General features: G+C 54.2%; 1 protein-coding gene across 4 annotated transcripts in view; it reads right to left on the reverse strand.

The window, feature by feature from the left end:
• CACNA1E (calcium voltage-gated channel subunit alpha1 E) overlaps positions 1-15,410 on the reverse strand; it is a 166,608-nt gene that overhangs the window by 113,760 nt on the left and 37,438 nt on the right. For all 4 annotated transcript variants that reach the window (XM_056355657.1, XM_056355654.1, XM_056355653.1 and 1 more), the window contains exon 2: positions 2,451-2,895. In XM_056355657.1, coding sequence (XP_056211632.1) covers positions 2,451-2,869 — 419 coding nt within the window. In that variant the 5' untranslated portion in view covers positions 2,870-2,895. The remainder of the gene's footprint in view (positions 1-2,450; positions 2,896-15,410) is intronic.

Below are 15,410 nucleotides of genomic sequence, written 5' to 3' on the forward strand. Positions count from 1 at the left end.
GAAAGCCCCTAGAGCGATTCAAAGCATGTGAGATGAGCCAACCCAAAAATTAAACCACAAGGAGATCGCACTATTACTAATAAAATTATAGATAAGGATATTAATTTGCTTCCCTCCCTTCCACGTGCTATCCATCTAGTCCCAGAGAACATCCACAGTACTGGGGATACCAGCTCTGCACACCAGCCTGGATTTTGGCAAAGTTTTTGGGGAAACATCCCTGGTTTGAGAGTCTGATGTTAAAGCGGGAGCCTCTGGCACACGGTTTTTGCAGGCTGGAGGGTGTCAGGGCACCTGGCCCTGGGGGAGGCACGGACCCAGCCCGGTGGGGCTCAGCCTGCCGTGCCGACCAGGACCTGCCAGAGATGGGCAGTGGGGCTCCCTGGTCCTCAGTGGGACACAAAGTCTGTGAAGCCCAAGGCAGCCATATAGTGCCAGAGCCTCGCATCCCCCCAGCACCAGGGGCTTCTGCAAAGCACCAGCATCTCCATCTCCTGCAGTGCAGAGCCCCGCAGGTAGGGCAGCCCGTCCCAAATCTCAGGGACGCCGGCCTTCGATGTGACTTCCCACGCACACCCACAAAACTGTTGCAAAATGAGCTGAAATGCCAACACAAGCACCCAGGAGCTGGGAAATGCAAAGATGAGACCCTACCAGGCCTAGGGAAACACCCGATGAAGCAGGCTGGGACAGCAGCAGCCGGCACAGCCATCTGTGTGCTCCTGCTGCATTAAAGACAGAAACATTAGGTTTTGTGTTGGAGTTACTGCTAGATGGAGCAGCTGAGGGCGGCAAAAGGGGCACATCCCACGCAGTACCTGCAGAAAGGGCTCCAGCTTCATCTCCTTGCCACAAAATAGAGCTGTAGTCCTCCAGGCAGTTAATTAGCGAGCAGCCGTTCTAGGAGCTCACTCCGCCAGCTGACAATTAACGAGGCCATCCCTCTGCTTCCTGCCCGGCCATGATTTATTCATCTGGCATCCCTGGTGGGTCGCGAAAGATAACAAGGCACCGAAGGCTTGCTCAAGCCCATATGTCAATTTATTTCCCTTGCACGGGGCTTTCTGAGTCACCGGCCAGGAGGTTCCCTGGGCACAAAGGAAGGAGCACGGAGCCGAAAGGGCCGTGGAGAGCCCACCTGGCTGATGGGCTGTCTTCCAAAAAAAGGCAGGAGCAGCCTCAGCCTTACCAACAAGCAGTTTTACCATGCAAAGCATCCCCAAGAAATCCTACCCGCTTCAAACAAAAGGAGCACTGGCCTGGATCTCACCAAAGCGACATGCCACATCTAATTAACACAGAGGCTCCCACCTCCTTCAGGTATATTATAATGGATTGATTATTCCCTAAATAAAGTGCCCAAGGCAGGGAGCTGCTCCCGACTGGGGATGCTGGAGCAGGACACGCTGCAGCAGCTCATCCCAGGCAATGTTGCCAAGTAGACGCAAGGGGGGAACCCTGTAATTTAAATGCAGTATTGCAGCGTGGCTGCAGCCGTGGTTGCGCAGTGAGGGGAAACAATCCAGGACTTGGAGCTGGGGTTTTCTCACAGAACTGAGGCAAGCCACAGTAAGAAGTTAATTAAAGGAAAATAGTAAACAAAAGGAGTGGGATTCTAGCTCTACTAAGCACTTCGTTTCTGTTTTCCCAAGTTCATTAGATTGCTCTAATTCAGGGGGGCTTGGCCACTTCTTAGGGTTAAATACAAAACCCCTCGCAGCAGGGCTCAAGCCACAGTAAAAGCAGAAGGCAATAAGCCCAAATGCATCCAAAAGCCCCACCACAACCTAGGGAAACTGCCCTGAGGACTACCAAGATGGAGAACTCCCAAGTTTTCTCAATGTCCCACTAACCACCCCACAATTTGGGGAGCTCCTTCATCCACAGAGGCCCCTTTGCACCACTCCCATCAGATGCCACCCTCCAGCTCGGAGCCCAGAGAGGCTTCGCCAACCACTTCACCTGACAAATATTTGCCTCCCATACCCAGCACGCCACTCTCTCTCTCCATCTCTCCCACGCACCCCACAAATCCACCCCACCAGAAAAATACCATGGTCCAGCCGGCTCAGAGCAGCCCAAGCCCTGCGGGATGTGCTGAGCCCTGGGGCAGGATGAGCTGTGCACAAGGTCCCAACTGCTAGAGGCAGGACCACTCATCCCATCAGTTTCAAGAGCACAGGGAGAAGAAAGGACCCAGGAAGAGGTTTGGCAGGACGGGAAGGGAGAAAAAATAAATTTGTTCCCTGTGTTTCAGGTTGTTCTCTGCCTTTCAAAGTCTGCCCTGGAAAACAAAGGCAATAGGGAAAAGCAACCCAGCTCAAACACAGGTGGTGCTGGCTGCTCCACAGGGGTGATGCCGACATGACCCTCCCCAGCCCCGCGGAGGACGATGAACACTCCCACTCCCCCCGGCTGCCCACCTGGGCTGGGGGCTCTCCGGTACTTACTCCCACTCCTTCCTCCGCGCCTGCGGTGTGCTCTGCATCTTGTGCGCCTCATGTGCCTTGATAATGTCCCTCTGCTCGATCAGCCCGCCCCGCCGGCGCTTGATAACGTCCGGGCTCACAGGGACATACTGGCCGAGCCCCAGGTCCAAGGTGCTGCTGGTCTCCGTGCCGGCATCGGCATCCCGAGACCGGGACTCGTAGAGGGCATCGAAGCTGGCAGCGCGCGAGACCAGGGCCTCGGCCAGGCTCTCGGGCTCCAGCAGGTTGCAGGACTGGGTGGTCTGCATCAGCCCCAGCCGGTGCTTGCGCCAGGTCTCCTCCTCTGGCAGGGCCAGGACGTAACGGGGGGAGGCAGCGTCCAGCTCAGCCACCCTGCCCGGCGCTGGGGCGCTGACAGAGTACGCGCCGAATCCCAGCATCTTTGGTGCTGTCGTAGCTCATCACTCTGGAGGGGCACAAGACAGAGAGAGAGGTTCAGGGCTTTGCTCTGTTCACCCTCCAGTTCCCTCCCTCCCTCCCATGCAAACTGGAAGGTTTGCCAGGCTAGACCCTCCCAAACCAGGCACAGGGCATGCAGCACTAGACCCCCACGGCTAGGGCAAGGGGCAGCACCTCCTGCCTTAGTGCTTCCCTTCTCCTTCCCAATCTGGGCACCCCTGCACCTCTTGAATTGCAGCTCCCAGCCCTGCACCCAGCCCTGCCCCAGGTCCCCGGAGCAGCACAGCTCGCCACAGCCAGACCACAGCACGATGAGCCCCCCCACTGTCTCACGGACAGGAGAAGAGGAGACCTGGGGGAAACCACCCCCACGCTGCTTTTGTTTGGGTTTCCTCTATTGTTTGGGTTTTTTCCACTTTTTTGTTGAGGTTTGGTTTTTTGCTTTTACAGAGGATTGGGAGGAATAAGATGGGCTGGCATAGCACAGCTCAGCTGGAAACACAACCTCCAACCCTCAGCACAGCTCTCCCCCACCCAGCCCAGCAGGCAGCCGTGCATTCACCAAAAAAACAAAAAGCCAGCCGGTGCATTCACCAAAAAACCAAAAAGCCAGCCGGTGCCCGCACTCAGCGGCCCGCACAGGCAGGGCCATGCAAGCAGCATGCGTGCCGGCAGATGGTGCAGCACCTTCACAGGCTGCCTCCCAGGTGGGCACAGCGCTGGAGCATCCATGTCCCCCCCTCCGGCTGGCAGGAGGATGGCCAGGCAGCCTGGCAAAGACAGGTAGCAGCTTAAGAGGCTGGATGCGGGAATATCAGCAATATTAGACTCGGGAGCTGCACATCAGAGTGAAAGGTGCAGGAGCGCTGCCAGAAACACCGCACCGAGCATCGCTCCTTGGCTAATAGATGATGCTCTACAGACAGGAGATGCTTGTGTCTGAGAGTACATCCAAAGCCTTGTCAGAGTGAAACGCTTTATTTGCATGCTCTATTCAGCACATTTTTGCTGCGGGAAGAGCTTTGCCCCAGCAGTCCCTGAAATCCCCCTCCCAGCACTTGCCCATGGATAGAGGTGAAAGAAGGGATGAGAGGAAAGTGCAAGGCAGCACACACTTCACACCAGGGATGTCACTCCCTTCCCAACTACATCCCTGACACAGAGGGGAAACAACCCAACACAGGGCAATAAGGCAGCAAAAATACCATCAGTCATCTTAACCCCTTCCCAGGGCATTGTTTGGAGACACCTGAACTCCTCCTCCAAAGCAAAGAGGGGGTCAAGAACAGCGGTTAGGAGAAAGGCAGGGAAATCGCCACACCAGGAACAAAAATACATTAAATATTAAAAAAAAATCCAGAGTAACTGAGGGGACAAAACAGAGCACGGCCCCATGCCAGCCAAAATAAGCCTGATGTCCCCAGGGTGCACGGCACAGCCGGGGAAGCATCCCATCCCCTTTGGGTCTGTGGTGCTGCACTGCACATAAGTGTCTGCAGTTACCCCCAGAGCTAAACTTGCCCAGCCCAAGGGATGCTCACCCCTTGGCAAGCTCTCCAGAAAGAAAGAGGCAACTGCCAGTAAGAGCCTCAATAAATTAATTAGCACATCGATAAGAAGAGTTTGGCTGCTCCCACTGAAAGCTATAAACAGATTCCTCACTTCACTACTTTGCTTACCCATGCAACTTTTAAGGGCATTAATTACTCGTTTTTACAAATCAGTTCTGGGTACCTTTATAATATCTCATTTTCCCAACCTCTGCCTTTCCTTTTCATATTGTTTTGCTCATCTTCAACCCTCCCCTGCTAAAGTTTAACTCCTCGTTCAGCAGCACCAGGTTTCCTTTGGGGTTTGGGGGCTTTATTTTTGTTTTGTATTTTGTCTTTTTTGTGGGTGGTGGGGTTTTTTTGTTTTCAAACAACCATTCTGGAGCTCTGTTTCTTCCCAAAGCATTTCCTTGGGAAGGACAGGAGGCTTTCTTGCACACCAAGGACAAGCACTCCAGGTTTCAGCCATGGCGTGGCTGTGCAGAGCACCAAGAACAATTAGCTAAGAGAAAATGAGGACACATCCCAAAGGTAGGTCCAGAATCCGCACGGACACCGGCTCTCCTGATGCCTACCAATGCATCTCCCACCAGGCTTGCTCCAGGGACACCAGTGACTCCCAGAGGCTTGGAGGCAAATGAAAAAGCTCAAGCAGAGCCTTCAAATGAAACATCAAGAAAGTTTGACGAAATAAATAGAAATAATTAGCTCTGCCTCCGCCTAAGCAAACAAGGCTCACGCTGCCAGCAGAACAAGCCACGTTCCCTCCGGAGAAGTGACAAGGAGAGAAGGGAAGATGCCAGAACATTTTGTTAAGGCAAGCTGATGAGGCTATGCGTTAACGAGGGTGCTTGCGGGATGCCACGCGCCACGTATGAAACATCTGACACCAAGGTATCTGCCTGTCTTCTAGCCTTTGGTCTCCCCTTTACACCGAAAACAAACCCACTTTATTTTTAGACAAAATCTGAATTAGTGGGAAAAACTCCCACTAATTGTGAAGCTAAATGTGAAAAACGACATTTGTTCACGTAATTCAGCTTCTGCTGTTTAAACGCCAGCCCTGCCTCCCACAAAAGGGAAACTTGTGGCAAGCCAACACGTGGCTGGTTTGGAAAACACAGAGTTATTTTCTGATCCCATCGGTGGAAACCCACAGCTTGGTATGTGCTGGGAATGGGCTGTGGCCGGAGCCAGGACCATAGACCCAGCTAACAGCCCTACCTCCCCACCACGTTTGCTTAATAACATATAACTTGGGTGAGTATTGGACCCCTGAACCTTTCCAGCTGCAAATCAGCCTTTGCGCGGCAACAAACCTAGGTTGCTGCACAGCTCCTCGTTAACAGCTGGGAAGAAATGGCTTTACAGCTCCATCAGTGAAAACGAATAATTTAAAAAAACGAAAGAAAACAGCATACGCCCCTGTCCAACCCCCTTCCCATGGTACTGCACGTGGTTTCCCACAGGTGACTCCAGCTGATGCTTGTTCTCAGTATCCGTGGTTGCGTGACCAGGATGCGGTAAGAGCATAGCGCAGACCCGCAGAGGGCTCCGGCAGCCCCCACTGCCCCCTGCTCACCCGACCACTGCAGGAGCTGGGGACATTACTGCACAGCAACACTACGCTTGTCTGTATTTGATACAGGAGAACCAAGGAACAGCTGCCGTTGTGGCAAATGGCAGGCTTTCAATACCAGAAAACAAAGTTTCTAGAGGTTTTTACCTCCCAAATTTTGGTCTAAAAGTAGTAGAGTCAGGAAATTTACTGTTTGCTCCTGCAGCAGAGAAGTCATCTAGATAAAACCATGGCGACAGGGTGCTGAGAGCAGCCAAACTGAACTACAGAGTGGATATTCAGCTGCAAAAGCACTGGCACTTGTGCTCTCGCCTGCACAGTGGCTGGGAGCAGCGCGATGCTCCCAGCACAACCCAGGGCACATCTGAGGACACAAACCACCCAGCTGTGCCGATGCACAGCTGGAGCTCACCTCGTCTAACAGGGATCTCATTAGAGAGATCGCGCCCAGCAGCCATTCATCGCCTCCCGCATCGGGATTGCCGAGGCCAAACAGGGACAGCACAGTGAGCATCTCTTGCCCCTTGGCCTGTCCATCAATGTGGGCTGAAACAGGACACACCCCAGGGCAGCACCCCACCCCACACCCCACCGAGAAGAGCCTTTGCAAGACCTCTGCGCCACAGAACAAGTGATGGAAAGAGGGACGTGCATGGGTCCTTTGCAGCATCCTCAAGAGACGGCCGCCCACTGCCAAACAACTCAGCCTCCTTACCTCAACCCAAACCACATGCCACAGCCGCTGCAACCCTGGGCTCACACCATACTTCGTTTTTTCCTTCTAGCAGCCGATTACCTGATAAAGAGCTGCAGCAAGCAGCAGGTTCCCAGCAGCACCGCTGACCTCCGAAGAGGAGACTCCTTTTAGGGGGTTTCTCCTGTATGTGTTTGTGTGACGATGGCAGCAATCTTTAGCCAAGTAACTATGTATTACCATAATAGCTACACTCAGCACTTAAGGCACTGGGTGAGGCCTTTGCTTCTGTTACCTCAATAACCTTCTACCAGCCCTCCCAGAGTTTAATGCTGCACTGGCCTGTGGGGCTGACCTTCCCCAGGCAGCACAAGGGTCCAGCACCACAGCACTGAGCTCCAGCACTGCCCTGGGTGAGGAGGGGGGCACAGACCCCTTGCTGGAGAGGACACAAGGCCTCAGCCCAGGACGGACAGAACCTGCCTGTGTTGTATGCAACAAGCACCAAAGCCACCAGAGTCTTCCAACCATGGTCCAGCACCCCAGCAACCTTCCCCGGGGATTTGGGGGGCGATTTTGACAGAAGCATCAGAGCAAGAAGCTGCTCTGATGATGCTGCTTCCCCTTGTGAGCAAGCATCCCTCCCCTCTCCCGCATGAGCAAGGGGAAAGCACGACAAGAACAAGAGCAAACCCCCTTTGGATGCTGCCCCAAGAGTCTTGGGGACACCCTGAGCCAGGCAGGGTTTCTCAGCTTCACCAGCCCGCAGAGGATGTCTCTTCCCTGAGCTTGGCTGGCCTCCCTGGGAACACACCTTGCTCCATCCTTCCTGGGGCATAGGGATGCTCCAAATCCATCCCCCTGCTGCCCCTTCTGTCTGGCTCCCTAACCTGCCTCTCTCAGGCCACGGAGGTCACTCAGGTTTTGGGACTATCAAATGCCATCCCACTCTCTCTGGTGAGCCACGCTTACCCCCCAGCTGCTAATTATTAGTCCCTCCTTGAGGGGAAAAGGAGAGCTTATGCAGTGCAGCTAAGCAAAGTACTAAACCTCAGAGCGCTAGGAAGAAATTCAGCGTGGGGCCCCTCCAAACAGAGACAGATGGGCTGCAAGAGCGACTGATTCATCCTCATGGCCTTCTCCTCTCCCACCACATACACTTCCCCTCGCAGCGGCACGGATGCCATGGTGGGCGAGCCCCGCTCGGGATGGTTCCAGACCTCCCCGGTCCTCTGGCTCCCCCATCTTGCACTGAATGTGGCAGCTGGGTCTGCGTGGCACAGTGGCTGTGGGAGCCAGCTGGCAAGGGTGAGCTATTCTTAGTCGAGTCATTTGTTACCGGGGAAAAGTTTGTTGGATTAAACACCCCTCCTGTAGTCCTTGCCGCCAGCAGGTTTGCAGCAGATCTGCTGGGAAGAGCTGCTCCCAGCATCCCCAGTAGGCACCTGGTACCCAGCAAGAGCCAGTGCTGCATCCCATGCTGGGAGCTTTGTATGACACCGGTAACAGAGAGACTTAAGCAAGGTGGGAAAAAGAAAAGAAGAAAGGAGACATTTACAGGCACCCACTGCTCACACAGACCTATTCCTATGCTCAGCAAAAAGTGGAAGTGAAAGAGTCAGGTCAAACATCCCAGTACAGGAGAGCCAGGGGAAGGCAGCATCGCACACACCAGTGTGTTTGGAGCAGAGGGAGGTGGTGCAATCAAAGAAGGGCCACTTGGCTCATTTCCCAAGAAGCATTCATTTCTCATCACCCATTCACATATAATAAATTATTCTGGGGGCCTTCACAGTGCCAAGATACCACAAAGACCCCTGGAATAACTGCAGAGATCAGACGGAGGAAAAAGCAGAGCTCCAAACACCCAGGGGCTGCTTCAGGATGGGAGATGCTCTGGCACCAGACAAACTTCTGTCTGGGAAACTGTTTTTGTTCTGCCATGCCAGGGTTTTCATAGCTGGCATGATGCACAAGCAGCAGAGTCCACTCCCTGGGGCTGAGCACCACTTCTGCTTCCCAGGAACAGCCGTGCTGTGCCTGGATGGGGCCAGGCTGCCGCTCAGACTCTGTCCCAGCCTGGAGGGATCTCAAAGGCCCGGGAGCCCATGGGGGGGTGCGCGGGCTCTGCCTGTGCCAGCAGCGGGGTTGCACAGCCCCAGGTATGGGAGCCCTCCCACAGAGCACCGCTCCCAGGGGAATCAGCTTTAAGAATATCAAAACATGAAATTATCTCATCTCTCCTTTAAGAGCAACTGTTAAACAACCCCACTATTATTTATATAAATGTACGTCAAGGAAATCAGCCCTCCATCTCTGGCACAGAGAGGCGGGAGAGCCAAAGACTGCAAGGGGACTGGGACCCCCAGCCCCAGGCTGGCTGCAGGCAGTGAGCCCCAACCCTGAGGATGCTCTCAGGGCACGGCCAGGGGCAGGCATGATGCTGCTGGGGCAGCAGTGAGAGACAGGGCTCTGGCTGGCCTGACCCTGAACAGGGGGGTTCAGTGACAGGGTAGCATCAGGCATGGACAGAAAGGTGTCCCAGTGTTCAGGAATGCCCATCCTGACAAACAACCAGATGCTCAAATTTCTCCCAGCACCACCTTTGAGACAGTCTCATCTCTTCACCTCTTCCTGCACCCCTCGGTGCCAGACAGGCAGATGCGTCTGCATCTCAACGCAAGGTACCCTCATCACACACCCATCGCACCTGCAACCTGCCACCCCCAGTACCAGCCCCACACCAGTGCCAGCCCCCACCGGCACCCCAGCTCCCCCAGGAGAGCAGAGAAAATGCGCACGGGCAGACCTGAGAGCATGCACGCCATCGGCCACGGGCAGGGATGGGGAGCACAAGATGATACCAGCACAGCTCAGCGTTTCCCTTCCTTGTACAAGCTCTTCTCCCCAGCAGGGCCAAAGACGAAGTATCGCTCCAGCAGGCAAGTGCTGGACTTGGGCTCACCTAGCACACAACCACTGCTCTGCAAACAGCACGGCACCACGCCTGGCAATAGAAAAAAAATCAGGGATGGGAAAGCAAGCCGTGAGCTGTGCAACAGCAGCATCTAGAAACCAGCAGTGCTTGGAGCTATACATACACGCAGCCGGAGAGCACGCCTCGAAGAGTTTGCTTTCCAAAGAAGGGCAGAGAGAGGACTTCTTAAGATAATTTCCAGCTGTAATCACCGGGCCACCCTCCAGGAATATAACTAACTAGAATGCCACGATCATCCTGGGCTGCCTGTCACTCCCGCAACACAGAGCGGACAGCCAACGCCAGCGTAAAGTGCACGTATGGTACAGTCCCCCTTCACCCAGCTGCGGGCACGGGGAAAGCAGTGCCTCCACGTCCCAGCCCCCCATTCCTTGGATATTTGGCAAGCCAAGAGCCAGTGCATGCAGGTAGTCATGGGCAGAGCCCCATCATCCCTGAGGACAGCCTGGATTTATGCTTTAATTAGCATGCAGCAGCAGAACTGGCTCTGTATGTCACACCTCCGCTGCTCCTGCACCCAGGGATGTGGGAAGCAGCGCTGCCAAGCCTGGTAACTCAGCCTGAGCTAGCTCATTTGAAAGAGGACAAGTGACAAGGGTTCAGCATAAGTCCCCATCGCTCTCAGCCCAAAAGCAGCTGCAAGAATTGCCAAGGTAGAGAGAGGAGCTGCCAGCGTGAGCCAGGGTGTGTTAGAAGTTGCTGCACAACAGAGAAAGAAAATGCTTTAAAAAAATTAATATTTTTTTTTCTGTTCTGGGAAACACTGCTGGCAGAAGACAGCCCAGCCCTTGCTCCTTGCTCCAGAGCACCTGAAATGAGGCAGCACACAGGCAAGGGTCGAGAACAGGGCATTGCTTTTGATATAGGAGATCAGAAACCCAGGTCAGCTTGAAACCATGGACGCAACGAGGATGTGATGTAAATAGAGAAGGATGGGGGTCATGAAGGATCCAGGCTTCCTGAGCTCTGCCCTGGGAAAAGTTTGTTCCCCCGTGCTGAGGCAGGCGGAACATGCATAGTCCCAAAACAGACCGTGAGACCCGGGACCTGCTTGGTCTGGGCTCCCCAGAGGGTGGTCGTGGGTCTGAATGGCACCCGATGCCCCCCCGGCACTGCCAACACATGCCCTCATTCTGGCTTCGCTACAGCTTACCGCTTCTCCAAAAGTGTCTGCTTAGCCGGGAACTGCTGCTGGGATGGCGCAGGAAGGACAATGCTCCGACTGCAGCCTTGCAGGAGGGACCCGATCGCTCTCCACAGCTGCCTGAAAGGAGCTTGTAGCGCGGTGGGGGTCGGTCTCTTCTCCCAGGCGAGAAGCAACAGGACAAGAAGAAACAGCCTCAAGTTATGCCAGGGGAGCTTTAGATGGGATATTAGGAAAAAATTCTTCACTGAAAGGGTGGTCAGGCACTGGAACAGGCTGCTCAGGGAGGTGGTGGAAGCACCACCCCTGGAAGCACTTAAAAAACACATAGATGTGGTGCTCAGGAACATGGTGTAAAGGTGAGCTTGGCAGTCCCGAGTTAACAGTTGGACTCGATGATCTTAAAAGGTCATTTCCAACCTGAACGATTCTATGAGAGCATCCCATGGCCAGTCTCCTGGGTTCCCTCCTTGAATTTCACCCCCACCAGGCCTGGTGACAGCCCTTTCAGACTGCCCTTCTTCCCTCCAGCCAGGAAACTTTCCAAAAATAACAACATTCTTGTTTCAGCTGGCAAAGCCAGGGAGAAAAACTTCTTCTTTCCAACGGTGCCTTTGCCGAGGTGACTCACAAACCACAATGTGTGTCATTACTTAATAGACCCGCAAAGGCAATTATACGATCATGCAAACATCAGATTCCTGGCACAAGGAGTCACAGCACCCCTGAGAGGTTAAAACAAAGGGATGCTTTAAAGGTGAGCGACGGCAGGCTTTATTCTTCTTTGACTTTTGCTCTCATTATGTACAAAGACTCCTGAAAAGGTCTTATCATTTGGTGGGGGAAGGCACTCTCTTGCACAAATTGCACGGTGAGGAATGGAAGGGGATGGAGAATAAATCTGTCCTGCCATGCTGAAGCCTTGGGGGGAATGTGCTATGCATCCTCCACTGCCAGGTCCTCACCAGCAGCTCCAGCTGCAGGCATGAAGACAGAGCAGAGCCCCAAATCACTGGATAAACAGAGCCAGACATTCCTGATCCAACCTCAAAGGAGGAAAGGCAGCTTTTCCTTTTGCTCCTTCACCCAGGTCTCTCATAACCTCTCCCTTTTCACCTCACACACTGTAGAGAACAGAGGGGGTTTGCATTCGACCTTACCCTGCCTTGAGCTGGGTTGGGATAAACTGACAATAAAAACTTATTTCTTGCCTCTCAACGTAACAGATGGACAAATCGGGCCTCGAGGACCCTTTAGCCAGCAACCAGCTTCCCAGCTGGGTGGGCGAGCATGTCCCAGGACCCGCAGCGGCTGCTCAGGGGCAAAAGCCTGGCCCAGCCCCTGTCCTTCCTCATCCTCACTTGTCCCTGCCACCCTCAGCCACTCCAAGCTGCCACACACCCCCAGAGCCCATCCCCTGCGCCCAGTCTCTCCCCAGCCTCCTGCAGTGTGGGAGATGAAGGAAAACAAGTAAATGCTTACAGAGAGCTACAAAGAACATGTCAGCAACCCTGCTTTTTCCACCAGGACTAATAACCTGGCCCAGCAAGCACCCGGTCCTCACCTCCCACCCAAAGCACACACACCCGGGATGTCCCAGGGGAGGCCACCAAATCCCTCAGGAAAGCCTGGGTGCTTCCTTCTGGCTCCTAAATCAGCCCCGGTACCAGACCCTGCGGAGAGCCAGGGGTTAAGCCAGCCCAGGCGCTTCGCTGAGGCGCCAAGCGAAGGCAGGAGCTTCTGGAAACCATCTGGGCGAGAGGACAGGCGCAGAGCGTGGCATTTTGAGGTGCTGCTCTTTCAGAGACACCCAGCTGGACTCCAGCCACTATCAGTGGCCTCCTCTCCTTCCAGCGATGCGGCTTCGCTCCCAGCTGGTGCCAGCTCCCCCTCCAAAGCCCGGTAGCAACAGAGCTTATCACACGCTGCCTGCCTTGCTCCCTCAGTGCCGGCGGTTCCAGCACCTCCCTTTGTGACCAAGGCCACCACTTTATCGGGACCCCTCTCCAGCTCGACATGTTTCTTCTTTCAACAAGAGCTCATCCAGCTCTGTTTTCCCTTCTTTTATCACTTTACTACAATTGCTGACATCAAGCTGTTAATACCACGATTGCCTCTCCTCCTTCTCCTCTTTATATGTGACACTATTTCATCGCTGCTGTTTCATCCCTCTGAAGCACGTTACTCAGAATAATTTATACCAAAGCAACCTTCCTGCCAGATAGCTGCTTTGTGGGACACAAGCGCGGTGTAAATAAGCTCAAAACAAGCATGAGACTAATTCACAGAGGGGAGGAGGGCAGGCACATCCAGGAATAACAGCCTAGCTGCAATTTCCAAGCTGTGTGCTGCCGATAGCCAGAGCCTGGGAAGATTCAGCAGGGAAAGAGCAACGTACATCCTATTCCTTATATTTATTAAGATGTGCACCAGCCCAGCATCCTCCACGGTCCTGGCTGAGCAGCCAGACCAGGCATGGAGCTAGAAGGAGCTTTGCTCTGACCCAAGCTGACTGCTCCACTTGTCAACCCCATCTCTCTACCGAAACGATGCCCAAGGGCTGAATTAGCTCATAACTCTATCACGAAATTGGCCCTTTTACAACAGCATGTGTGCTTGGAGCCTGGACTTTACCGTATTTGCAAACATCAGCAATCACGTTGCAACGGCACGCGAACGACTGCTAATCAGTGCCCCCCCACCCACCCCCCATCCCTCTCTGTCTCCAGGAAGGCAGACGAGGCTCTTCCGCGGGTGGCACACAGCTCTTTTTACACTAGGAAACTGCCATCTGTAATTTTTAGGCATCTCGAGGATGGCTGAGGACCGGCAGTGCGAGACTGCCGGCGTATGTCACTCAGCTTGCAGCCGCCTGGGGGTTTCTCCTCTGGCACGGCTGTCCAGCACTGCCATGTAATTTGGCACTGCCTGCCTCTCACCACCACCCCGCATGCATGCTCATGCTGGACACCAGTGGAGACCATTTGCTTTTAGAGCCTCGGCAACTCGGAAACGGGCAATGCTATTTCTGGCAGCGTCACTCCCCCTCTCTCCTCTTGCCCACTCGCTCCTTCCTAAATAGTTTAACACCATTGATTTTCCCATGCCAGCCATCCACCGTCTGCTGGCAGGCTTCAGAGCACTGGCGAGACATTCGAGCAAGCTGGGGTGATCCAAGAAATCACCTGTCACGGTCCCCAGCCCCGCGCCTCCATCCCTCCCAGGAGGGTACCACGCTGACACATCCACCCTTCTCAGGCTGCAGCTGACACACAACTCCCATAAAACATTTTGGGTTTAAACCAGGTCATTTTCTTGGTTTAAACCTTGCTCTCGTGTTAGCTGCCAACAGGCCTGCTTGTGAGGGCTCCAGCCCTACTCCAGTGCCTGCTGATCTGTCTAGGGCTGTATTAAAACCCCACCACGCTACATGCCAGCACAGAAGCGCCATCCAGGAATGCAACATTTGTGCTTGCTTGGATTTTACATCCTTCCCTCTGACTGCAACAGGCCAGACAGCCCCTGCAAACACAGCCAGCAATTTGTTACAGCCCCCAGCTGTAAACAGAAGATGCTTAAAGCCTGAAAGCACTCAGATGAGATCCCCCATCTCAGGCTCCATGAGGGTCAGCGCTGCAGCCAGGACTGGGGCTCTCAAGCAAAACTGAGGCTTCCAGAACCAAAATTCTGGCCTCCCCCAGCTCTAAGAGCTGCTCACAGGCTCTGCCCCACAGCTACTCAGCAACGTCACCTTCTGCAAGTGATGCTCAGCTCATAACCTGCACTGGTGTCCAGGAAAAGAGATGAAGACAACTGGTCTGTCTTGGTCCTTTTCTTGCCTAAAGCCTTTGAGTGGAACAACTCTGGCATCCCAAAGGAATGAAGAAGGCTTTGTGTCCAGCCCTTTGCTGTTCCCTCCTCCCCTGTCCTTCCTGTCCTCGGACACAATCCCTCATTGAGAAAGCACCAGCTGGACTCCAAGACGTAAACCTGCCTTGTCTCTCCTCCAAAAAGACCCTTGAGCCAAAGCGCTAAGCCAAACCTACTCCTACAGGTGGGCTACCCCCTTCGCAAGCCAAATACAGAGCAGAGCAGACACCCCACATATAAGCTGCCTCCAAAGTGCATCCCGCACACCCTCGGGACACCCTCCCCATCCATCACCAGCCTCGCACGCACAGACCACACCTCACGCTGTGCCAGATGAGCTGCTCACTGGGGATACGCACTGGCAGCCATCCCATCCCAGTACTCGCCCTTTTGTTCCTCTTGAGACATGCTGTGTCACCCAGCACAGGTCAGGCTGCCGGAGCACCCACCCACACCCTGCCCCGAGCTACCTACCCCCGGCTCATGCTTGTGGCTCATTTCCACCACACTCGTCCGCAGTTTGCACAGAAAACCTGGCCTCAGAAATTCAGCAGCAAAGCTTGTTAACACTGGCAAGCGCACAAAGAAATTGTCAAGCTGTCTGCAAAGAACTTCCCAAGCAGTCAGCATCCCCAGGGCGTTGGGGAGACAAGGCTGGCTGCAGATCGCAGGCACCCACCGAGCAGC

The sequence above is a fragment of the Falco biarmicus genome, chromosome 11 (genome assembly GCF_023638135.1).
Source record: "Falco biarmicus isolate bFalBia1 chromosome 11, bFalBia1.pri, whole genome shotgun sequence".
Lineage (NCBI taxonomy): Eukaryota > Metazoa > Chordata > Aves > Falconiformes > Falconidae > Falco > Falco biarmicus.